General features: G+C 39.5%; 3 protein-coding genes and 1 long non-coding RNA gene across 5 annotated transcripts in view; 2 read left to right on the plus strand and 2 right to left on the minus strand.

Annotated features, from left to right (window-relative positions):
• The window catches only part of LOC133708677 (uncharacterized), a 9,893-nt gene extending 3,082 nt beyond the window's left edge, over positions 1–6,811 (minus strand). Inside the window, exons 1-2 of the long non-coding RNA XR_009845984.1 lie at positions 6,072–6,811; positions 5,238–5,312 (exon numbers count right to left, since the gene is read on the minus strand). This is a non-coding gene — a long non-coding RNA (uncharacterized LOC133708677). The remainder of the gene's footprint in view (positions 1–5,237; positions 5,313–6,071) is intronic.
• A 4,377-nt stretch (positions 6,812–11,188) lies between these two features.
• LOC133708683 (uncharacterized) lies at positions 11,189–14,997 on the plus strand. 2 transcript variants are annotated; one of them, XM_062134169.1, is made up of 10 exons: positions 11,189–11,346; positions 11,706–12,711; positions 13,032–13,116; positions 13,287–13,382; positions 13,491–13,643; positions 13,722–13,829; positions 13,944–14,063; positions 14,191–14,316; positions 14,448–14,531; positions 14,649–14,997. In XM_062134169.1, the coding sequence occupies exons 2-10, from the start codon at positions 11,729–11,731 to the stop codon at positions 14,772–14,774; spliced, it is 1,881 nt and encodes a 626-aa protein (XP_061990153.1). In that variant the 5' UTR covers positions 11,189–11,346; positions 11,706–11,728; the 3' UTR covers positions 14,775–14,997. The 2 variants fall into 2 exon arrangements, with proteins under 2 accessions (XP_061990153.1, XP_061990161.1); XM_062134177.1 differs by having other exon boundaries at positions 11,214–11,346; positions 11,709–12,711.
• Positions 14,998–19,073: 4,076 nt separating this feature from the next.
• LOC133741112 (early nodulin-like protein 12) lies at positions 19,074–19,815 on the plus strand. The gene is made up of 2 exons (XM_062169061.1): positions 19,074–19,279; positions 19,375–19,815. Exons 1-2 carry the CDS (start codon positions 19,117–19,119, stop codon positions 19,758–19,760), a joined length of 549 nt encoding a protein of 182 aa, XP_062025045.1. The 5' UTR covers positions 19,074–19,116; the 3' UTR covers positions 19,761–19,815.
• A 1,083-nt stretch (positions 19,816–20,898) lies between these two features.
• Positions 20,899–26,254, minus strand: LOC133708693 (probable cyclic nucleotide-gated ion channel 5). The gene is made up of 8 exons (XM_062134185.1): positions 26,076–26,254; positions 25,314–25,398; positions 24,500–25,073; positions 24,101–24,313; positions 23,392–23,702; positions 23,058–23,169; positions 22,042–22,278; positions 20,899–21,815 (listed from the first exon to the last, which is right to left on the minus strand). The coding sequence occupies exons 2-8, from the start codon at positions 25,370–25,372 to the stop codon at positions 21,117–21,119; spliced, it is 2,205 nt and encodes a 734-aa protein (XP_061990169.1). The 5' UTR covers positions 25,373–25,398; positions 26,076–26,254; the 3' UTR covers positions 20,899–21,116.
• Between the last annotated feature and the right edge of the window lie 662 nt (positions 26,255–26,916).

Here is a 26,916-nt window from a genome sequence, read left to right on the forward strand (position 1 = left end):
TAAATCCTTTCATCACAAACGTAAACTCACACAACGAGAATTCACAAATGAAATCCTCATCCCCACTTAAGTCATCAACATGACATTCCTTCACCGCATCATTTCTCAAAATTACAACACAACAATTGCCTCAAGCAACCCACACTCAAATCACCACGTGGCATTGCACATATAGCTGTTTTCACACAGATCGTCATCCTGTACTGGCATACAAGCACAGTAAACACTCCCACAAAGCGTTTCGCTTCTCAATTAGCATCACTCAAAACAAATCATTCTCAAAAGCACGCCAATAAAACATGTCACCCAGTGATGATGACTTGGGCTTGCTCAATCCTTGGGCTAAGCATTAGGGCTGGCCAATTGGGCCGAAGAAACCGAACCATTCACATTTCGAACCGGCCCGAAACAAGTTGGGTTTAACATTTGGGCCTACCATTCGGCCGAACAATTGGGCTTACTATTTGGGCCTACCAATCGGCCCACCAACTTTCAGCTCGACTACGGTATGAAATTGTACATACCGTATATACGTATGCATACCGTACAGACCGTATATATGTATGTATACCGTACAACTGTATATACGTATGCATACCGTACAGACCATATATACGTATGCATACCGTACAAACCGTATATGCGTCCGTATATCAAGCATATACGGGATCCAAAAATATTTGTAGGAGGTAAGGTTCGAACTCCAGACCCCCTAAACCAATGCTTCTCTCCCAACCACTGAAGCAAGAGCTGCTTTCATTAATAGAAGCACACGCGTTATATTTATTATGTCCTAAGCGAACATAAATAAAATATATCAGGAGGCAAGTCTCGAACTCCCGACCCTTTAAACCAATGCCTCGCTCCCAACCACTGGAGCACAAGTTGTGCTTAATAAAATGTGTACAAATTTTATACTTATTATGTCATAAACGAACATAATAAAAATAAACGAGAGGCGAGGTTCGAACCTCAGACCTCTTGTACACGAACTTTACACTCAACCACTCGAGCACGGCTGCTCACGTTATTATTCATACCAATCATTTTATTTAAACCAACTGTTTCAACTGTTTCAACAATTCGGCCCAAAACATCCAAGACTGTTGCAGAAACCCAGCCCAACGTATCCAAAACTGTTACAGAAATCCGGCCCAACTCATCCAAAACTGTTTCAGAAATCCGGCCCAACTCATCCAAAACTGTTTCTGAAACTCGGCCCATCAGGCCTCCACCCACAGCTACAGTGATGCCTTGATCCGAGACAGGCCCAAGTACGGCCCACTTGTGTCACGGCTTATCCCTTCCGTGATTTACGGCAGTCAAATCTGCTTTCGGCTACAGCTGTCTGCCACAGCGCCTCGAGATTCCCTCGGTCCCCTTACACGCTCAACACGCGCCAACAGCTTTTCCGGGTTTCGGGGCGACTTTAATCCAACGCGTGGATTCAAATTCTGAGATCGTTCATCCAACGGTGGAGATCTGCTCACCTTGTTCTATAAATAGGTGCATTCTGGAGACGCGACTGTTCACTCCAAAGGAAAAGAAATTTTCTTCCGAGCTCAAGCCTTTCTCTCTCAACTCTTCAGCCTTTCTCTTCTCAAATCCCCAGGTTTTTTTCACTCTCAAATCTTCAATCCTTCTCTCTCAGATCTTTTCTTCCATTTGAAGATTCGATCTCTTCTTTCCTCTGAACTTTCAGATCTCCAATACCCCTTCATCGACCTTAATCCTTCTAAGGTCAATCTCCCACAAACACTCAACAACTTCGTTCTTCAATTTACACTTCCTCTCAACTCATCACCATGGAACCACGAACTCTGCAACTAATGGAGCTACAAACCCAGCAACAAATCGAGGATGGAGGAAACAACCAAGCAGCCGGGAGTAGTGCCAACACAGATTTCTGGCGAAGCCGTGCCAGGTGGGTTCCTACTCCAGATCAAATAAGGATCCTCAGGGATCTTTACTACGACAAGGGAGTTAAGACCCCAACTACAGAGCAGATTCACGAGATCTGTCTCCAGCTGCAACAGTATGGACAGGTTGAGGGCAAGAACATTTATTTTTGGTTCCAGAATGTCAGGGCTCGAGAGAAGCAGATGAAGAGGTGCAATCAGGCTGCTCAAGTGCCCATGGGAACTAGTTCTCCTGGTACTGGTGGATCCATTGATCTCAATTTTGGGTCCACTGGTTCTACTGGTGCTGGTGGATCCATCGACATCAATTTTGGGCCAGCTGGTGGATCCATTGACATCAATTTTGGGTCCACTAGTTCTACTGATGATGGTAGATCCATTGATCTCAACTTTGGTTCCACCTATTCTACTGGTAATGAAGGATTTCTTGATTTAAATTTTGTTTCATATTCTTCCTCACACTTCAACACTAATACCAGTACAACTCTTTTGGCACAACAGGAGGACAAACATCCCTGCAACAACGAGGAGGAGATCACCAGGAGGTTGAAACTCTTCCTCTGTTCCCCGTGCACGGCGAGGACGTCTTTGGTAACCCGAAGACTACTTCTGAGGAAGGTAGCGCATTTGGTTACTATTCTGGTGGCTCAGGCGGTTACAACAGTGGCTCTAACGTTTCTCTTGAGCTCAGCCTCAACCCATCCGGAGCTACCAATTAGGCTTAGTATAGCGTAGTTCCAATTTCCTTTTTGTAATATTAAATCAATAAGATGGTGTGCATGTATGTCGTTTCTTCTTTTTGTTAAACCAACAACAACACCAAGGATCAACCTTGGTCACCCAATACTATTTTCAAAACCATTGACAACTCTGCTGCACACATCAATCATAATGATTTATCACAAACAATCAATTAAGTTGCACAGAGGTCAAGCTAGTATCCTCTGAGTCAAACCAAACACAATAATTTCGTCGCTAGAATTAGGGATTAATAAAGCTAAACACTTCCTGAGTTAACTAGGAAAACTCACATCCTTAGAGTTACTCGTGCTAGTCATATAAAATCTCAACCATTCCCTCTAAAACATGCTCCATCAAACTTACCATAATTCAACCCTAAGATTTCACGATTCATACATCGAATCAACTCCATACCGCATAGTAATTCACTTGAACCACTATGGATACCCAATCATGTCACTATCATCAATACCCAAAATTGTATTTAACCATTTCACCTAAAATCCATAACCATAGAAACACACTCTCGTCCAAGATCATTAACAAAGAGTTGATTCTAATTCTCCCCATTATCTATCAACTAAAAATCAAACTCTATTTCAAAACTTTAAGTGTCCCGTCTACATAAACTTAAAACACAAAACAACCTCAAATATATAGTCGTTCGTCTCAATCACTCAAACACGAGATCAAACTCCTTTCTCACAACTTAAACCCTGCTCATCAACTTACAAACACATGGAAGAATTAACCACAATAATTCATTCCCAAACCGCAATACTACCCACCACTCCACATGAGTCAAGAATCAAATCAAAAACATCTGTATATCCAACCTAATAAGGCAAAAATTCCATCAATTCATACTCGTATCCACACTAGGTACGTGCATAGGCCAACATCATGCCTTCAACCAAACACCTCAACATCCAAAAGAACCTCACTTCCATAAAACAATCACCCTAACTCAATAGAGTTAAATCCGAAGGTTTCCATCCCTTAAAGATTATAACTCGCGGTAACTGAACTTATTCAAATACGAACCTACAAGACAACTCTGTAGTTCTAAGTACTACTCCTTCGAATATTCAACACCTAAGAAATATAGTATGCTTGGCTAATACACGTATAACACTTAAAACACAGTATAAGTCAAATACAAGTCCATATTAACCAAGTCAATACTACAGGGAAGGTGTTAACGTTCCTAAAACGACTTAGCGGCCTAAACAACTTCCAACACTCACACATACCCAATGACTTAGCCAATACCGAAGAGCGCACGATGGGGATCCGCTGCAGACGGGCCATCACTCGGAAGGTATTGACACGTCACCAAATATGTACCTTACGCTCTGATACCAAACTGTCACGCCCCGAATTTTAAATACAATTAAAATCCGAAACATGAATTATACAACTTAATAGAATAAACGTCCTGAATTTTTTTTCTCACAACAACCACACTTCACACCTCTTAATAATACATCTCACAATTTACAAAGCTGTAAACTGAAACAAAAACTCTAACCCGCACGATCTCCGCCTTGATCTTCCTGACCTGTAGGATTTCCCGCTACACCATTTGAATTTAATAGTGCACCGGGAATTGGCAACAACACAAAACCCGGTAAGCTTTAAAGAAATCTTTAAAGCTCGTATGAGTAAACAAGAAAGAACTGTTGATTTTAAATTACAATTCTTATAACTCGACAACACAACCAACAATCTCAACATCCACGACGCAAACGTCAAACCAATTCAATATCACCACTTTGGTCCTATCTCACAACACTATCACCACTTTGGTCCCATCCCATAACACGTTAGAGCTCTAACTGCCTCGTTACCTCTGACACCTTGGCCTAGGGTCAAGCAACGGCAAAAATACTTCGGTTAACACTATAACCGTCGCGCTTTGGACATCCCCGTCCTCAGCACCATATACTTCGGTTAATAATAAACCGTCGCGCTTTGGACATCCCCGTCCTCAGCACACAACTTCGGTTAATAATAAACCGTCGCACCTTGGACATCCCCGTCCTCAGTACACAACTTCGGTTAATAATAAACCGTCGCACCTTGGACATCCCCGTCCTCAGTACACAAACACTCCGGTTATCCTTAACCGTCGAACTTCGGACACCTCGTCCTCAGAATCCTACTTTCTCCAACTCTATACATCCTCCAATGTAAATCTTGAATATTAACAAGAACTCATCAATCATGTTCATCACATAAAAATATGGTAAGTCACATGTCAATTCATAATAATTTAATCATCCCAATTCCACACTCTTCAATGTCACACCATTCACATATAATCACGTAAATATATATATACGTAATTATCCGCTCAGGGATAATCACTAATACCAACTATAGTTCACATGCAATAAAACTGAGAAATTCATTTGTATAGTAAAAATCATTTTACTTACCCATGGACCGTAGTTGATCAAGTCCATATGATTTTAAAACAAATATTTATTCCATAAATATTTTCACGCAATTACGACAAAATAAGGTAATTAAATTTATTCGGTTCGTAATATGAACCACGTGAGGTTTACTCACCTCTAATCCAGCTGCGTCTTCTAAAAAGCCAAATACATCAATCCGAATCGTCCACCAAATCAATCCGTCGATAACCTAATCCAATAATGATCTTAACTTAGCCAACAACTCATAAATGTAATTAAACGACGATCCAACGGTCAGATCTGAATATAATGATGATCCAACGGTCGGATTCAAATTAAACGATGATCCAACGGTCGGATCTGAATTTAATGATGATCCAACGGTCGGATCCTCACGGATCGCCCTTAGGATCATCCTCCAAAATTATCACGAAGATCCAACGGTCAGATCTTCCTGAATCGCCCTTACTAACATCTCCACAAAATTATATGAAAATCCGACGGTCGGATTCTCACGAATCGCCTTCCGAATAACTATTTCTCAATTATACGAAGATCCAACGGTCGGATCTTCGCCCGTGACCTCACAAAGTCATCGGGACAGTCATACGATCAACATACTAAAATTTGAAGTAAAACCGATGGTCTGATCTTCACAGATCGTAAACCGAAGATAAAACGTAAAAAACCGTAAATAGTAACGTAAAAACGTAAATCCACTATTTATCAACTTTTTCTAACATGACCATGTTATATATCAAAACGCTCGTAAGGATGCGTAGATCATCACCTAGATAATAAAAACTCAAAATATGGTCGAATACGCCGCCACAAGCGGCGGTCAGTGGGCGGTCAACGGCGGTCAACGCGGCGGTCAACCACCTCCGATGCAAAAGTCGTCAACTACAAACTTGTTCAACATGACGAGTTGATCCACTTTCATAACTAGCATGAAGTCTGAAAACGAAAGGAAGTGGTCGGAAATTACCTAGAACAGTCGAGGTGGCCGGAAAATTTCCAGAATCCGGCGAAATTTGCAGAATCCGGCAAGGCTTGATTTCGACGTCAAAACTTCAATTTCAGGCTTCGATTCCTTCTAGAGAGTTGTTAAGAAACTCAAGACGAACGCATTGGTTCAAGAATCACAGAAAAATATGGTCTGTAGCTCGAGATATACCGATCGAAAGCTTCGGTGGTCGGAAAATTTGCAGAATTTTGCAGAATCCGGCGAGGGCTCCGATCGACGTAAAAACTTCAATTTCAGGCCTCGATGCCTTCTAGAGAGTTGTTAACAACATCAAGGGGAACCCACTGGAAAAAGAATCAATCAAAACGATGCACTACAGCTCGAGATATACCGATCGAAGCTTCGGTTTTTCGATTTGATCGGGTCTGGCTTCCAGCCGCCACCACGAGTAGCGCCGCCGTGCAAGGCCACTTCTGGGAGCTTCAGGACGTTGAGGCGAGCTCGTGGGTGAAGTTTGGTGAGGATTGTTGGCCGGTAGCTTGAGATATCAAGCTTGGAACCAAAACGAGCTCAAACCGGGCGGAGCTTCCCGCCGCCGCTGGTGGCCGTGTCGTGGTTCAAGGCTGCCACCTGCAGCTGCGCAAGGTCGAGGCGAAGCTATAGGAAGTGTTCTGGTCTTGATTGGTGGCCGGTGGAGTGAGAGAGAGTTTGGAGAAGTTTTGCTCTGTTTTGGGTGGTTTCGGACGTGAGAGAGAGAGAATTCGTTTCTTAGCTTAATTGATTCGTTCTTCCACTCATGCATAATCATGTTAAAGCACCGGCCTTCAAATTATGCAATTGTCCACTAACCTTAAATCACGGAACCGGTGTTTGCCACCAAATTGTTTGATTAAAAAAAACTAGGTTATTACAATGTGTGTGTGTGTGTGTGTGTATATATATATATATGTATGTATGTATGTATATGTATATATGTGTGTGTGTGTGTGTATTAGATATATAAAAAAGAAGAAGTGAGGGGTAAAATGGTCATTTTAGACCAAATTGTGTGAAATTTGAATGTGTGGGGAGTTATCTGTTAAAATTGGAATAGCAGGGACTGAACTGTCGAATCCTAAAAAGTTAAAGGGGGGACCAGTAATTTCCCCTTGATTAAAAAAGCCATTTTCCCTGACAAACTCAAATTAATCTTCCATCCAATACCAAACTCAAAGAGCTCGGTTTCCATGAATCACCAGCTCAATCAATAATCCTTCATTCATAATAACGATGAGGCTTCATCATGTACATACGTAATTATATATAAAGCAAAGCATCAAGGATTTGCTTACAATCAAAGATTTTGATGGTGACGCACTGCTCGGTTTCGGTGTTCTTGGCGAACTTGACATTGGTACCCTCCCTAAGAGTCTTGCGCAGGTCGTACTTCCCAACCCGGTCCCTCATCCTTGGCAACTTGGCAGTTCTCACCTCAATCGATGATCAAGATCACAAGACTCAATTTTCCAACTGGGTTTGAGCTCTGGTGGGTCAAGCTGAGATCTTTGTTCTACTTGGCAATTGGGAGGAGACGCAAGTAGAGATCCGGCCATTTGAGGTCGTGGTCTGAGTCGTCGGAGGCCTGGGTCGAGCGCTGGAGATCAGTGGTAGAAAGAGAGGACGCGACGTCGTCGGCGTCCAAAATAGGGAAGAGAGAGTGACACGGTTGGAATTTTTTAATTGAATTTTTGTCTAAAACAGTCTTTTTACTTTTAAATTAGGTAAATGGGTATATTAATCTCTTACTAAAGTAAGTGAGTTCATGTTGATTTAAATTTGAGTATTTGGTCAAGGACCCTAGATCATATTCATTTGCAACAAAAATAATATCTGATAATGTGTTTGTTGAATTGTTGTAGAATTTGAATGCTAGAACGGAGTCTGACCATTCAATCGATACAGGGAAAATTTCAAGGCCGGAAATGTAGTCTTATCTTTTTCATTGTACTTGATCAACCCCTTGTTACTGGTCCTAGCTAGTTCGTTCCTTTTGGCTTTTTTTTTTTTGGTAAGTAAAAATAATATCTGATAATGTGTTTGTTGAATTGTTGTTCCTTTTGGCTTTTAGGTTAAGATGGATTCACATAAATTTGCTTTGGCAGCTAGGCCTGCCATAACAGACATGATACTCCTTTTGGTAGCATTTCTCGAAGCGTCAATCAAGACAGGCATACGGCATTGGCCATGCAAAATCTGGTCCAAGTCTTGAACCTTTTCATGTTGTAAATTTGTAATCGTGTGCATGTGTGCGCATGATTGATAGGAAATCAGACTTCGACCCCCTTTAATTGATAGAAGAAATGCTGTGAACCATGTATTGATGATATATATATATATATATATATATATGTACAATAATGGTGTTAACAAAGAAAGCTAATTGGTGTTGAGGGGTCAAGCAATGAATGATGCCAAAATGTTAAGATAAAGTGTTTCATGAATTAAAATTTAAACATGAACAACCGAACAAATAAAACATTACGATTATATATGGTGTTGATGAATTTATACCGAAATGATATTCATATAGCTAGGTTAGCGTTACCGACGTACAGTTGCTGACCCTAATGCTTGAGAACTTGATTTGCACTGACTAGAGGGGTCTTCAGCCTATTGTGAAGGTAATAGTGGTAAGGTTACTAGTCGATCACCATAATCGGTCGGTCAGACGATTGATTGAGTTATGGGGTCGGCAGAGTCAGACCTACCCCATGCATCTCTATATATATAGTTGCTTCTTCGATCTATAAATTAACTCTAAGCTCTCAGGACTCAGATGCATGCATTCATGATGAAGATCGCTAGCCATGGTTTCCGAGATGTGCTATCTGCGATGCATACCATATAGGTTGCTTGAATTAATGGCTTCCAGCCACTACTCACTGTTTCAATACCAGCAGCTTCTTTCAAAATCAAAGTGATGCATACAGCATGCTATTGTTTATATATTTGCATATCAATTAAAATCTCACATGGATGCATGCATGGACTGGCCTGGCAAACAGTTCCCGCTGCTAGAAATTAATTTAGTATGGCCGATCAGGTCAAAGTAGTTCACATGTTCGAATCATTCGGTCTAACAATTGATCAGTTTCTCTAATTATTTAAAGAAAAATCAAGTTACTTGACCCGAGTGAGCGGAGACAAATATTTCCATGATTATAGAAGATTCAGTAATGGGATAATCACAAATAGAATATGCTACCTAGCTAGCTTGGCATATAATTATTAATATTGATTGATCACGTCCCGATGGCTACGGCACCGGCACGGGCACCGGCTTTGACCCATCTATACGTAATATTACTTGATGGTTATTGTATATGAAGCTAGCTACGAACACCCGGTCACTTCTTGGATTTAAATTTGCTCACCACCAATATTTTGATGGTGGTACCACCACTCAATATATAAAACTGTCATGTGTTATAAAACATAATTTCTTTCAAAAAAAAAAAAAACATAATTATAGTTAATCATAATGTTTTATTAAAAAAAATATAATTTAAGTATTCAATTAATTATATATGACGTGACAAGTTTTAATAGGGTGGTGATATCACCACAAAATAAAAGTGGTGAGCAAATTTGAATCCCCACTTCTTGTTGTTCATGTTCAATCAACTATGCATATCTATCTAGCTAAAAGAATGACTTGGATCGATGTGAGAGAAGTCGGGCAAACATGCATGTAGGTTACTCGATCTTGCATTGCATGAGACCCCTTTTAAATATTGTAGCACAGGCTTCTAAGTAGATCTATTTGACTTTAGTAGCTCGGTATTAAAGAAAATGAGAGACACCAAATTGAAATGCCCTAGCTAGTATATATTAACTAGATATATAGAAAACACTACATATCCCATGTGTAGTCAAACTGGAGTTGTTGGCATTGAATAACACGAATAACACACAGTGTAATTAAATGTCATCCTAGCAACCCAACGTACATTACTCCTTTTAACGAAAGCGAAGCCATCAGACCTTGCCCTAGCCTAGCTAGTGACACTCATCAAGAACTCGACTAGGCCACTCCTCTCTTATTGGTCTCGTCACAAGTCACAACCATAGCCGGTAGTAAATCCGCACTCCGCAGAGAGACATTATCGGCACAATTACCAACGCCGACCAACTAGATGACCGTTGCACGACCATTTTAACACCGACAGACGGGGGGGGGGGGGGGCACCACTTGGTGGTAAACCTTGAACGCTGATGATACATTGTATCGGGGGAGACAAAATTTTGTAGACCCTATTCATTATCAATTTGGGTCTACTTTTCTATAGGGTGACCCAAAGGGAGACATAATTGGGCTCGGACAGTAAACACGATTGACTACACAATTGCAAAAGTGTAAAGTCTACTAGTTCTAATGGGCCTTAATCTGGCCTTCTCTCTCTCTTTTTTCTCTGTTTTGTTTTTGTTTAAATTGATGCAATGATCTTTATATATCCGAATGGAAGAACAATATTAGCAGTGCGCTCAGTTGAGTGGGCAATGCTGTAATGTCTAGCCTGATTGCCAGCAAAGCATGCACCATATACAATAGTAATTCCATAATGAGTGAATCCCATGGTGCTCATTTTGTTTCATATGTCTCATATGAGAACCTCATGATGATACTGCCCTTGCATTATCTTTTGGGATCATGAATTTTTCTTTTGAGGAAATAAATCCATCAAATATGGCTTTATGTATGAGTCACAATCCTAAATTAGAAACTATAAATTTTTTGACCATATACACCTTATTTGTGAATTTTTTGTATTCTTCAAGAATAAAGACGCGTAGTAATTTCTACATGTAGAACACATTATGTAAAAAGAAAAAAATTAAGTACACAAGTTAGACGATCAATTAACATCAACACGAACAACCATGAACCTATAAAATTATCCCGGACCACAAATAGATAGTAATTCGAGACAGGATAGACATTCTCGGAAACACCTATTACAAATGCTGCATTCCAAAATTGATCCTTTCCGTTAGCCGTTTACTCGTTTTACCGTCCAACAGCCGTGTCCGAATTCAAAATCCAAGAAACAAGTCAAAATTGAAGACTCGGAAACACCAAATTTCCAAAATTACCCTTCTCCAAGAACCCCATAAATATATATATATAAAAACCGTCCCTTCACAAAATCCCCAATTTAATTCTCTTCATTCTCTCCCAAATCAATTTTTATTTTTTATTTTATTGTTTTTGATTTCTAAAATCCACTAAATTCCCCAGAGCTCCAATCGGACACAGGTCTGTGTTTTCTTTAACGATTTTCCCTGATTTTTTCTTCTTCTGATTCATAGATCGATGATTTCATATGCGATGGTTTTGTTATAAGGATTTGATTGAATCTCTGGGTATTTGGAATCTAGTTGATTTTTTATTTTTATTTTACAAATTTCTTGAACCTTTATACCTTTTTGGATTTGATCTTTTGCTAATTTATTGGAAATTCTGAATCTTATTATTGTTGCTTGAATTTTTATGTAGTTGAGAGCTGTGTTATTTGATTGATGTGCGTTTGTGATAGGCATGATGATGTTGAGATGGATATGATTCTATACTTTGACGCAAATCCGTGTTGAAATTTTGATTTATTTTGATTGCAGAAGGTTTTTGGAGTTGATTGAAGATGTTAGAACAGTTACTGATATTTACTAGAGGAGGATTAATCCTCTGGACCTGTAAAGAGCTTGGAAATGCTCTTAAAGGATCGCCGATCGACACTTTGATCCGGTCCTGTCTTTTGGAGGAACGATCTGGTGCAGCATCGTATGATTATACGGCTCCCGGGGCAGCTTACACGCTCAAATGGACCTTCCATAATGAGCTTGGCCTCGTGTTTGTTGCTGTTTACCAGAAGATCCTCCATCTCTTGTATGTGGATGATCTGCTTGCGATGGTGAAGCAGAGCTTCGCAGAGATTTATGATCCGAAAAGGACGGTGTATGATGATTTTGATGAAACTTTCCGACAACTTAGGAAGGAGGCTGAGGCTCGTGCTGAGGAGTTGAAGAAGTCCAAGCAGGTGGGTAAGCCTGTGAGTAATAGTAGGAAGCAAGGGCAGGTGCAGAAGGCTGGACTTGGAGGGGACAAGAAGAGTAATGAAGGTGGTTTGGCTAGTGATGGTGGGGATGGCAATGCTGTGAAAGGCCGTAAATTGGAGAATGGAATCTCCAATGGTAATCATGTTGCTAGCAAAGAATCTAATGTAGTTGGTACTGCTAACGGAAAAGAGAATACTAGTTCCAATCTCCGGGCTTTTGATGTAAATAAGCTTAAATCTAGATCTAAGGTTGGAAAGAAGACTGAAAAAACAGCTTCCCTTGATAGGAAGGGCTCCATGGCTGAGCCAAAAAAGAAGATAACCAAGAAAAATAGAGTTTGGGATGATTCACCTAAAGAGTCGCGTGAGTCAAAATTGGATTTTACAGATACTGTGGGTGAAGATGCAGATAACAATATTGAGGTTGTGGCAGCAGATCATGGTGAAAGTATGATGGATAGGGATGAGGATTACAGTAGTGAAAGTGAGGCTGAAGAGGAAGAGGAAGTTGGAAAGCAAAGCAAGCCTGATTCAAAAAAGAAGGGTTGGTTTTCATCTATGTTTCAGAGGTAAATCTGTTTACTTTATTATTTTACTATTGTTTGTACTATGCTGCCAAAATTTTAAAGAATGTGATGTTGTTTATATTCTAAGAGATAGTATGCCTTTGTATTCCGTCGTGTGTCTTAATTGAATGAGCGGATCTTTTTTTAAATTGTGATACTTGTTATGTGCAAAATCAATATTTGATCAGGTGAGAACTCAGAACACTTCCTGTTGAGATGTGTTTTAATATTTCGAACTTTTCCTTCTCTTTCCTCATGAATATGATGTGGAACTATTAGGTTGTTACATCATTTTTATGCATCTTTTTCTTGTTTGTATTTAGTATTGCAGGCAAGGCAAACTTGGAGAGGTCAGATCTGGAACCAGCTTTGAAAGCTCTCAAGGATAGGCTCATGACCAAGAATGTGGTATGTTCTTCTAGACTTCTACATAGCATTTTCCCCGTCTTTATGCTCAAGTTTGTTTATGAGTAATTTTCAATATTTTCTATTAATGGTACAGTTATTATCAGTATTAGTACAATAATTTCAAATCTCATAAGCCATCTAATTTGTTTTATGTGCTGGTCCATTCTTAGGCTGAGGAGATAGCTGAGAAGCTTTGTGAATCAGTGGCAGCTAGTCTTGAGGGTAAAAAGTTGGGTTCTTTTACAAGAATATCTTCTACAGTTCAGGTCTGTCAACTTGGTCCTTTTCATTCTTCCAATTTTGATCTATGAGCTTGGTTCTCCTAATTTTTATAAGTTGGAAGACTTACATCAGGGATATAAACATTACTACAGGGAGCAATGGAAGAAGCTCTTGTTCGTATTTTAACTCCTAGGCGCTCTATTGATATACTGAGGGATGTGCATGCTGCCAAGGAGCAGGGCAAGCCTTATGTTGTTGTTTTTGTTGGTGTCAATGGAGTCGGGAAATCTACTAATTTGGCCAAGGTTGAGCTGAATCCTTTTCTTGACATTAGTGAGTGCCTTTTCACCCAAATGGTTTTATTGACAAATTTTTCTTCCCAGGTTGCCTATTGGCTCCAGCAGCATCAGGTCAGTGTTATGATGGCTGCATGTGATACATTCCGATCAGGGGCTGTTGAGCAGTTGCGTACTCATGCACGTAGACTCCAGGTATGACATTGTGGCATTCACATTCACTTGGGTGGATTTATTTTCAGATGATAAAATTAACTATATTACTGTCTCAGTCGAAATAATTAACTTTTATCGAATTTACTGTATCAGATCCCTATTTTTGAGAAGGGATATGAGAAAGATCCTGCTGTTGTTGCAAAGGAAGCAATCCAGGAGGCCAAACTCAATGGTTCTGATGTGGTTCTTGTTGATACAGCTGGTCGAATGCAGGTACTGTGTTATCTGGTTCTTACTACCATGGTTAAGCAAATATATGTATCGAGTCTTCTCAACTGCTTTTGTTATTAATTCTGCTGCCGTCTTTTTCCTAAAGTTATCTTCTATTGCCCCTTATCAGGATAATGAACCATTAATGAGGGCATTGTCAAAGCTTATCTACATTAACAAGCCAGATCTTGTCTTGTTTGTTGGAGAGGCACTGGTTGGGAATGATGCTGTCGATCAGCTTTCAAAGTTTAATCAGGTTTGAGTTCCATATTCATGTTCATTTTATTTTTATTTTCTGTAAGTATTACCTATCCCAATTTTTGCTGTTTTCTGTATCATTGTTTTCTCAACGGTTGGTTACTAAAGCCACCTTCCCTGTTCCTGCAGAAACTGGGTGATCTCTCACCTTCGCCAAACCCCAGATTGATAGATGGAATATTGCTCACCAAGTTTGATACCATTGATGATAAGGTAAGCAAACGCTAAACTTCAAATGATTTTGGATATTAAAATGTTTTGTGCCTCTACTTCTTTCATTGCTTAGATTATAGTTGAAAGGGTGAATAACTGAATCGATACATGATGTAGGTTGGAGCTGCGCTGTCCATGGTTTACATATCTGGAGCCCCGGTCATGTTTGTTGGGTGCGGGCAATCCTACACAGACCTCAAAAAGCTGAATGTCAAATCGATTGTCAAGACTCTCCTGAAATGAGAGATTTGGTGCTACCTGCTTACGTTCATCATTCCTGATGTGCCTTTTGTGTTGATTCTCTTGAATATCACTGTTATGAAACTGTGTTTGCTGCTCTTCCTTTAATCTGTATTGTCTCAGTGACCCATGTTCTTGCAAAACTTGGTGAATCAGTCATTTAGAGTTTTCCAAAGATTCGTTGTAGCTTAAATCTCATAAGATATAGTTTCTTATCACTTTCCAATGCAATGCCAATGACAGAATCCAACCCAACACCTTACTGTTTTCATTCGAGATTCTATCGATGCAGTCAGATATATGACCTCTCATTATTTGTATCAAATTGATCCATAAAAGATCTAAAATATGGACGGATTTGATTATTAGTTTACACGGAATCTTTTTAATACAAACAGGATGTCCTCTTTAAAACGAGACTGGATAACACTTAAGTTGGTAGTCTTCAGTTCATGAATCTCAATAGCGTATGGCCATAAACCACTAAGCTAAGGTTATTAGAGACGCCCAAAGCTTTTGGTACTTGGTTGTAGAAGAAGGGAAAGATCAAAGAAACTCAAAATTTTGAGAAGTAAATCGTTGGGTTCCATGCACAATTAGTCCCTACAATTAGGAAGTTTACTACTCAAATCTCAACTAAACAATTAATTGTTACCCAATACTATTTTACTACTCATTGGGAAAGTGAGAGGCCGTTTTTAGAGTATTTTAACTCGAATGATATGGGATTGAAACCTATTCGAGAGGCATGTATGTAATAGTTGTCCGAATGGCTGAAATGAGATAAAGCCCGCTACGAGTTGCACCTCGTAGTTCTTTTAGTCTTTCAATCAGGGAGGATTTGACTTAGTTGTAACAGATAGTCATTTCTAACCGTTCGAGAGTTTGGCAGTTAACACTTTGGTTTAGTTGTTGTCCGGCGGCGCCTCTACGCCGACGTTGGCCTCCGGCCCTGTCGTCGTGGCTTTGGTGCAGTCGGACGGGTTGGTTTGTTTCCCCAGTTGATGTTTATGTAGGTTAGTGTAGAAGATGGCTGCATTCTTTTCCCTCTCGGATTGGAGTCTGGTACGGGCTGTGTTTTTGTGATCTGGTTCTCCGATAGAGTGCAGATGGATTGGGTTGGTCGAGATCTTCGACAAAGTGCAGGTGGATCGGGTTGCTTGCAATCTTCAACGGAGTTCTTCGAGATCTGGTTTTTCTCTGGTCTTTGGCTGAAGATCGCTTCTCGTTCTCTTTTTGCTGATTTGGTTTGGGTTCCTTGGAGGTTGGGCTTGGGGTCGAAGGGATATGGATTTTCTGACTTTGGCCACTGGAGGTCAAGGGTGGTGTTTGGATCGGTGGATTGCTGCTGTGGTGGTGGAATGGCGTTGCATATGCTCTCGATGGGTTTGCTAGAATGGTGGTGTCAAAGACAGATGGTTCATGTAATGGAGAGCAGTTTTGGGGATTGTCTCTTCTTGAGGTTGAGCGTAAGGATATATCGAGACTTCTGAGATAGGTTTTTAGATTACAATTAAGCCCTATCGACTCATGGTATCTGTAATCGATGATTATTTGGGGTATGTGTAAGGTTGGACTAGTTGACATCATCTCCATTTGTGTACTCTATCGGATTAATGAATTTCTTTTTTTCTTCAAAAAAAAAAAAAAAAAAAAAGGCCGTTTTTACATTTTCCCATATTATACTCATTACTTGTCATTATCGCCACGTGGCCGTCACGAGTAGGTTCGGGTCCTCCAAACCTACTGTAATCAAAACCGTACTATCTTCTTCTGCTTGAAACTTAATTTGGAACTTGAATCCATTAATGGTTTCCAAGAGAATTTACATTTCAGTTTCGTTGCTCGCATTCCTTCTATTTTCTTTCCCTGAAGGGAGAGTACTTGATCTCGGAGTTTGGGTCCTAAAAGAGTCCGGTCATTTGAGTAGGTGGACCAGTTCAGAGTTGGCGATCTTCTCAGTAAATTTTTCTCTCTTTTTTCCCCTCTCATTTATTTACTCTTTTACTTCATGACTATGCCTGATGATAGAAATTTCGTTGCAGTCGTTGATTTTGCAGAGTGGGATTTTCCACCGAACGAAGAGTGATCCAAATAAAACGTGACGGAGATGACTTTGGATCACGCAGGGCCGTTCTACTTCATTCGCCGGCGCTAAGGAGCTTTGTGACTAGGGATTGAAGATATTTGCGTCAGATTTGTCTCCGGCACCAGCTCCGGCTCCGGATACGGTAGCAACAGAGCCAGCTGCACCACCAACCAATGCTGCTGCCCATAAATTATTCATTATTGAGCTGTGGGTTAATGGGGTTTGAGGCAATCTGGGTAGCAGGATAAGAAGGCCGGGTTGGCTTTGAATCTTTGATATATAAGGATGGAAAGGAACAGAGAGATGTAATTACTATATGTCTTTATTTTTATTGTAGCACATTTTGTCACATGCAGTGTGATCTGTTGGATTTCATCTTTATGGTTATATTATAGTTGTGGCATATATGTTAAAGATTGTCACAATAATATATACCGCAATGTCTAATAAGATATAATGAGTGGTGCATTGCATATAAACGTATTGGGTAAATATAAAGATAAAGATAAAAGTAAAAGTAAAGTTCTATAGTGTACTGTTTCATGTTGGCATCGAATAAACAATACGCGACAGAGCTTTATCTTTACCTTTACCCAGTATGTGTTATATGCAATGTACCACTCAATACACCTTATTAGACAACAAAATAAAAATTAACCAAATCTTAAGTCTTGTTCTCGAGAATCCTTTTCTCTTATGAAAAAAATGAACCAATAAGATAAAACTCATGTTTTGGTGCTTTTAAGAGATGACCAGAAGATAAGTAATAACCGCACGAGTTGATTTTTTCTCTCATGCGCACATTTTTTTTGCTGATCACATTATGAAACCGATTCTTGTCAACCAAGTCACTTGGAATAACCCCTCACCAAGAAGAGTTTAATTCTCTCCAAAGTAGAAGCATCCATATATATTAGTAGAACCTAAACCTTCCGAGTTTGAATAGCTACCCTCCGCACTGAATATCGCCCATAACGGCCTGGTTGATTAATTCAAACAAGTCTAGGTATTGTTTCCAGACAAGCCCCTGGGTGAAGGCCTTGGGATAGCAATCGTGAGGTAGCCCATATTCACTGCCGAGATTGAGTAAATTCCACGAAAAATGGCAATACTTGAAGTCCCTGTTTTGTTGGATGCGTTCAATGAAATGTCAAAAGAACAAAGACACTGAAAATGAGAACAACAGAAAAAGATTCGAGACTGAGGGTTACCCAGAAGTTACACACGTCCTTGAAATTAACTATTAATTAGTCCATGTCTCGATCTTCATGAGTTAACCCCTTGATCAATTTATATTGGAAGCTGAATGGCATTGTGTCAAATCTCTGAAAAGCTACCTAAAATAACATCAACTGTCTAAATGTTGAGTTATAACGTTACAATGGATCCTTGAGTTTGCAAATATCACTAATCATTTGATGATAACGCTGTAATAGGCTGACTTACTTCTGTTTTGTGTGCTAAGAGACTTGACATAGTATTAGGCGCCCATATTAGTTATAAAATAATAATAGTATTGACAATTTATATTAGCATATTTTAGAAATTCATTATTCACACTCATCATCTTGTTAGTTATTACCATAATTATAGTATTATTGAAAAGGGACTGGCATTTAAGAGACGTGTTTCGGTTCATGAACCAATATAACATAATCCCTACAGATAAATGACACTAATTTCACCAATCTAATGCCAAGAGTCCCAAATGATATATAATAATGAAATAAGGGGATTGAACGTTTATACTATACAGTCTACACAGTGACCCTGGCTATTAGAGACACAAGCAGCACTGGTTTATGTCTGCAAATTTGCATAGATAAATCATGTATATATGATCCTAGATTTAGCTGTAAAAGAAGGGAAAGTAATCCGGGGTTTCATGCACAAATGACACAAAGTCACAATTGTAAAGGTACACTATTCAATCACATAATCTCTAGCGATACTATCATAAATTTATGAGCCAAGACTATTCTACTCCTTGGAAAAGTGAATAGCCGTTTAATATTTTCCTTCAATGCACCATGTTTGAATTCACATTTACAGCCCAGGAGCAGTCAAAACCTGACGTTTCATTTCGACACGTGGCCGTCATGAGCAGCTTCTGGACCTCCAAGCCCAGACCCCAAACCAAAGTCCCAAACCAAACCTGACGACTATATTAACCAACCCCCACAGTAACTGAAACCCTACTCATCCTCCTTCATCCTTCTTCTGCTTTTGAAAAACTTGAAAGTTGAATCATCATCAATGGCTTCCAACACAATCTGCCTTCCAGTTCTGTCCATACTCTTCCTGCTGTTTGCTCTCTCTGAAGCGAGAGAAGTCACGGTCGATGGTTGGACAGTCGAAAACTCCGATCATTTGACCAAGTGGACTCACAGACACCATTTCACCACCGGCGATGTTCTCAGTAATTTCTTTCGATTCTCCCTCTTTTTACATTTCTTATTTACATTTTTTACTTCACGACTGTGGTTGATGTTAACATTTTGTTGTGTTTCACAGTATGGAAAACAAGCACACCCCTCGGTTTCGAGCCTCCAGTCCTGGAAGTGACAAAGGAGGCGTATGAGAGCTGTGAAATATCAAACCCACTCAAAGCAAATGTGACGGAGGTGACTTTGAACCCTGCTGGGCTGTTTTACTTTATTAGCGGCGTTAAGGAGCTTTGTGACAAGGGATTGAAGATAACTGTGAAGGTTCATGGTGCTCGTAAACATTATGGGGCTCCTACTCCGGCACCGGCTCTAGCTCCGGAGACGAATAATATGGCGGCAGAGCCAGCTGCACCACCAACCAGTGCTGCACCGCCTGGATTAATGGGGGGTGGGTTTATGGGTTTTGTTGCGATTGGGGTGGCAGGTGTAGTGGGGATGGCTCTGAATGTTTGATCTGGAAATTGAGAGGAAGAGAGCAATGTAAACTTGGTTTCATTAGTGAGTTTTATTTCGGTAGTATTCTGAATATATATGAATGGGTACTCTAGTATGTGTATGTGGACTATATTTAATTTTATTACATCACAATTTGTTATAAATATTCAATATTATATATGCCAGAATCATACACCAGAGCCAAAGCTCCAAAACGTACATCACTAGTGAAGGGAGTACTAGTCTAAAAGTTCAGAAGAGATACATTGTTGGCCTTGGTAAGTTGCATGAAAGGATCTTGACCCTGAAAATATGGTTATGGGTTAACTAAAGCCACATACATATACATATGGCTGCTTCATGGAAAAAGTCCATGGGGCAGCTAACACCATAATTTCATTACATATTTCCTGATATTCGGGATTTCTTACACCACCGCAAAAGGTGAAACACCATATATCAAACTACGAATCCTTCGATTCTATATACCCACAAAACTAAATGTGGATATAGTCGAAGATAAACAAATTAAGACAGAAACATACTAGTGACAAAGTTCCATACTTTGAAAGATCGAGGGAAACCAAAGCTAGAGCCTAGAGACATCAGAATTTAAAGCAGCAATGGCAGGACAGGAACAAGCGAAGGCAGGAGGCCCAGCAGAGGCGATGAAGGGTGCAGCACAGGGGATGCATACAACAGAGGTGCTTCATCAACGGTCGAAAGCGCCTGTCTGCCCCATGAGAATGGCTGTTGGTGGCATTGCTATCGTCGTCACCCTCGGTTACTTAACCTTATACTCCAAGAAGAAGCCCGAGGCATCTGCTCTTGATGTTGCCAAAGTTGCCACAGGAGTCTCTCATCAAGAAAACACTCACCCCGGCAAATAGATCTTGCCACACTACAAATATCAACTTCTATTTCTTTGTACTCGCTATCAACTTCTATTTCTTTGTACTCGCTATTTTTTCTTACAAACATATTGTTCGATTCTCGTTTCTTTATATGACTAGCTAAGAAGAAATAAGATGGGGCAGGTTTAAGGCCATCATTCTCTTCTTGTTACTCATCTAAACTAAGGATTGCCAGATATATATATATGCCTGCATGGAGCAACTATTAGCATTCAATCCATTTATACTTTTTATAGCAATCATCAGGAGCAAATAATAATTTCATTTCAGAAGCGTACAAGTAATCGAATTCATACGTCACCTCTCTGTCTTAGTAGTGTAAAACAGATTTACACTTGCATTTCTTCAAGCTATACGAGTTACAATTGCCATTCCAAGCTAGAAGTTGTATATATTACAGTGACCACCTAGGAAATACACAGTAATCAGGATCTTGAACGAGTCATAAATACATCACAAATCAATCTGCATCTTCAGCACTAAAATCAGGCTCAGGAGGCTTTTGTAATTTGACCAAATCTCGAGCGCTCTGAGCACTCTTTGCATTCCTATTTCGATGAACACCACGAAGTGCATTTGCAGCAAACCTAGAGGCTAAAAAGGTGGCACCTATGCTAACATTGTGGCGGGCACCTGCCAGTGCTTCTGTTTCTGCTTCTTCCTCTTCCTTCCGGCGAAGCTCCATGATTTTCCTCTTGGAATAGCGACGCCATGCCGCTTGGATGAAGCAAGCAGCCCAAGTACGCCACTGCTGTGAGTAGAAACGAAATGTGTGTTGAACCTGCCTACTATGAAGGCGCCTAAACTGACTGGCGACAAATTTCAGCTCTTCCGCTATAAGAGCAAAAGCCTCGACCTCTCCTAATGCCTTTACAGTCCGAGTAGATGAAGGAAGGTTAGAACCAGATTTGGGATCCAGTGCCCAAGTTAAAAGCTCCTCCCCACAGAAATCCCCTTCTTTTAGTAGACTGCGGTTGAAAAACCCACTCCTACCACCATCTGTGGTTACACTCTCAAGGCGACCACGTATAATAAAAAGCATCTCATCAACTGGATCTCCTTCTCGAACTATGTAGGTACTCTGTGTGAACAAACTTGGTTTCAATCGCTCACAAATGGCATCAAGCAACCTCTCATCCATATTCTCAAACAGAGGAACCTACAATAACAAGCAAAGTAATTACAAACCAGATGATGCACATGAGAAAAATGCATAAGAAAGTACAGAAAAGAGGAGGAGGGGGGGATGTTTCTGCTTTTGTGATTTTTTTTTTTTTTTGAATATTTTGAGGAACTTTGTTGAATGATCATGGTGAGAATAACCTATGAATCTGCAAATGACCACTAGAAAGGTACACAAAGTACAAATGAACAAATAATCATACCCTCCTCACTAACGCCAAACAGAGGTGCCGCTTGATATCTCTCCTGAGATCCTTTGGTAGACTCTGAACCAAATTCTCCTCATCCACGCCACGTGTTTCCAACCACTTATATTGATCATATCGCCTAACTCGCTCCCGAAGGTCTTGTGGGAGTAAGCGATGGTGCATCCACTGCTCTGAATCACGCCTTTTGACTCTCATCTCCTCAAGTCGAATGGTAAGAGATTGGAGGTAGGTCTGTCAAAGAAGTACACACCCAGAGTATTAGCACTATAATATGAAATTCAGCTTTGCATGCTACAAAATTTCTTTCTATACTGGTCCACATTTGAACAACCATGTATTCACTACAATCTGGACCTAGTTAAATAAAAAGAATCCATATCTTCATCTTATTCCAAGTCACAAAAACTGATATCAAACCCTAAACCCTAAACCCTAGCAGGGTGACACTCCATTATCAATAATAGCTGATCAACAGTTTCACTCTTCCAACTTCAATAGTTTATAATCATTAGTGTTCTTTTACTTTTGTACATTTTGCTCCTTAGTTTCTCTAACAATCTTTCTTACTCCTATCTGTACTTCTTGGTCAACATAGAACTAAAGTAAAGTTATAGAGAACTTTCTGCACTTTTGTGTAGTATGCCTCTAATAATCTCTTTCCTTGCCTATGCCAAGGTGCAGTTACTACCACTACTCATCTAACCCTGGTAAATATTAAGCTTATAGCTTAAGAAGTTTATTTGTCTCAAAAAGCAACTTATAATTAACTTTTGGTTTTCTATACTTATTACCAGCCAGTGATACCCATAAGACACTGTCACTTCCCCAACGAGCGTTCAAAAGAAAAAATAACTTTACTAAAGTCACACTGCCACAATCGTTTTTCATTTCTTTCTCTCCGGGGAGGGAAACATCATACATCATATTCAAAACTGAGTCACCACCAAAATCTTCAGGATTCTATGTACTCAATTAATCTTACGAACATCAGCTATCAGTTCCATGTTTACCTGCATATTTCCTATCAGAAGTGCGAAGAGGATCAATCCAAATATAGCTAGTGCTATGGAAAATATAACCTCTCCGGGATACGTGCTAGTTGAGAGCCCTTGGCCAAGTGTACTGTAAAAATAAAAAGAGAATGTCCTTAAGAATCAGCTTCAAGCTCACATGTGTCAAAGTGGATGGAGAACAAGCAACAGCAGGAACTATTAAACAGTAAGATGCAGGAATTTTCATTGAATGTGTAGGTAAGAGACTTCTCCAACCATAATCCAATCAAAATAAATAACTACGCTATTTTGTCTGACAGTAACATTACCACAAAGAAGAAAACATCATTACCTTAAGTTTTGTAACCCCCACCATAAACAGTAACAATATTTAGAGATGAACTTCTTAGATGAAACAATTCCAGATGATAAAGCCTGTTGGTAGATTCCAAAATCAAAATATTTATTGTCATCAGCCGATGAGCAATTTGACTGGATGATATCACTAACTTTGGACCAAGTCAGATTCACATCATGTGGCAGTTTCTCGTCCGCACAGTACAGTAAACTTTTATTGCATGAGTTGCCAATGTCAGTACAAGCCTTCTGCCAGCATGTATCATTGCGTTCTACAGCTAACAAATACCAAAATGCCCCAACAATCTGCAAACATTGATTCCAAAGATAAATTACTACACCATTTAAAAGTATAATTACAGCCAAACAACTTTGGATTACAAAATACTAAGTGCCTAGTACATCTGGAAATTAGTCCAGCAGACATGAATACTTGTAAAAGGAAAAGAAATTGCATCACTGTTAATAAACAATTCTAGTTTCTTTTATCTTGTAAAGAAATATATTTTCTTAAACCTAGAAACAGCTTCGCCAGCTAGATTAATGAAAAATACAGAATTAGTTAAAAACGGTATATAAAACCAAAAACTTAACAGGCCTGATTAGGCTGAATCAAATTTAGTGACATTCAGCAGGCGAACAAGGCAGCACAAACAAAATAAAAAGAAAAGAAAATCAAGAGTAGATTCCAAATGGTTACTTACATGACTAGCGAGCAAGTATAATAGCAAATAGTATGCAGCACCTGCCCAAGCAGTTTCAGCAACACCACCAGCTGTTCTTTTCAGTTCGGAGTTTAGAGGCAAGACTCGAAGAAGTCTGGGAATGTACTGAAGCAAGATAATAAAAAGCAAAGCCTGTTTTGTAGCGAGCACATCTGAACCTCCAGACCGCTGCAGAAACCTCCAAACTACAATCTGCTCCAATTGAAAATGAATAAGAAAGAAAGCATCAACAATCATTAGCAATGTGGACGCTATCACACCAATCATTTACAATTATTAAGAAAACTCAGTGAAATTCCTCAGGTTACTTTCTAGGAAAGAGGTACCCGCATAAAGAACTATGTAAAAATAGATTGGTTCATGGTGACACAATCTTACCTGTGGTAGAGGTAGCACTGAAAGAAAATCAATGATGAAATAACCTCGTAAGTATCTCTTAGCTATTCTTGCCGGGTCAATCACCAGTTCACCTCGTCCAAAAACCCGAGATGATGGAGCAATGTAGGCTGTCCGAAACTGGAGAGCCATGTGAAGAAGAAAGAAAGCATCAACAATCATTCGCAATGTGGTTGCTATGACAGCCAACTTTCGGTCTATACCAAGACAATTTGATGCATTATTGATAACTGGAAGGTAGAAAAAAAGTGGATCCACAGACACCGCCAGAATACATGATATGACGAAAAGTCTATTCCAAAAAAGGAGAAATTTGTCCTGAGGGTCAAATATCTTCTTGTCTGAAACTTTAAGATCTTCAGGGAATACTGCACGAGAAACACCAAATCCAAGTGATCGACCAATGGACTTAAGTCCTTCAGAACCCTTTCTCATTCCTTTTTTAAAGGATGTATCCCTTGAAGGAGCACTCCGGGTCAGTCCTTCAATATTAAGTCCACACCTCCTCACTCCAGTATCAGAAGAGGACGATAATCGAGAGTCCAAGTCATCCAGCCTAAAATAAAGAGTGCCAATAAGCACAACATTAGACGACTGTTTAGACACCTACCATGAACTATAATATGTACACTAATCAATACATGAAATAATATGATTCAAAAAATAATATTTACGCCCCAATATTAATCTACAAATATAAACTAGTCTTCCTTCATATCAGTACTGTACACCAAAAGTAAGATTAACAAATATAAACTATGCAACCATGACAAAAGCAAAAGGATGCATTTGGTACCTCACAAACTTGTCTCTCTGCCCTCCCGGATACTGTGACGTGTAGCCACAGTCAAACATTTTTGGCACTCAAAACATAAATCCACCTGCCAAAGCAAAACATATACATATATAAGAATCAAGTGAAAACCAACAAGCATTAAACCAATCAATTCAAAATCTAGGCAGTTGAGTTATCTCACATCTCCAAGTTACTAAGTTAACGTTGTATTGAGAAGTTAAAAGGTAATGCCCTGATTTTCATTTGATGTCACTAACGAAGTCGAAATTTAGCACTCTCAATGTACACTATCACCCCAGGGGCTTCACAAAGCTACTTATAACATCAGATCAAACAACATAACCACTAGTCTCTAGTTGTGGCATATAATTCATTTTTCCTCCACCAACCAGATCTCCAACTAAAACTCACCACAGCAAAATTTCATTCATTTCAAGCATAATCCTTTAGAACCAGAAATTACCAAGAAAATTCATTGTGCGCGCTAACGTTGACCACTTAAGAACCCTCCCCCTCCCCCTCCCCAGAAACAAACTAACACCAGTTATACATAACCGAAAACATGGATAAGTTACCAAAGTGATTCAATCAATCCCAAAAGCCCAATACACATGCAATAGAGTTCAACTGATCTCCATATCCAATACAAATTCCTCCCTAAATATAACAATCAACTGAAAACCCAATAAGGGCATAAACAAAGCATCAATCTTTACACACAGAATCAAGCATATGAGAATAGAAAGAAAAAAAAAAACTTACAGTAGGGAATCGCTATGAATTGGTGAGAAGGAGACAGATAGATAGATACAGAGAGATTTTATAGCTATGCAGAACTGGGTGGAGAGCACAGAGCAAGGAGGAGGAGGAAGTCACGAAGGAGAGAGAGAGAGATATTTTACCCGAAATTGAAAAAGCAAAGAAAATAAGTCAATGATTCTCTCTGGCCGAAATATGGTGGGGTGGGTGTAAGTGTGTAACCAAAAAAAAAAAGGGATAATGACCACTTACCCATAGAATACCAAATACAACCCCATACACTCCACCAACTTATTTTCAACCCCATTCACACAAAAGTTTTCTCTTTTTCTCCCAACTATTCCTTTCACCAATTATTTATACCATTAATACCTCCTTCTCTCTCTAATTCTTGCTTTTACTATTACTTTGTTTCCTTTGTTTTTTTTTTTTTTTTTGATGAAACGTGGTGGGCCCATCTTGAATTTATTTGTCTAAATTATAATTACAGCTAAAATTCATCCTCGATCTCGAAGGTAAACAGTTAATTTCACTATTCATAATTTCGATCGTTGACAGACTTGAATTAAATGCTATTTGTAAAAGCACTAGCAAAGAATTGAAAAAAGAAAGAGAAAAGTTGAAAAAATAGAAAGACTATAGAGAACGTCTTAACAGAGAAACTCCCAACTACTGGGATATTATTTATAGACTCCAAACCAGGATCTATAAATTAGAAGAAGATATTGATAATCTTTTATATGTACTTGAAGAGGAACAAAAACCTCTTGACTACCTGAGCATTGGTTAGATCCGCAAATCACTGGTATCAGAGCTTGTAAAATAGCTCAGCAGGGGAATCCCC

The sequence above is a fragment of the Rosa rugosa genome, chromosome 1, assembly GCF_958449725.1.
Source record: "Rosa rugosa chromosome 1, drRosRugo1.1, whole genome shotgun sequence".
NCBI classification, from domain to species: domain Eukaryota; kingdom Viridiplantae; phylum Streptophyta; class Magnoliopsida; order Rosales; family Rosaceae; genus Rosa; species Rosa rugosa.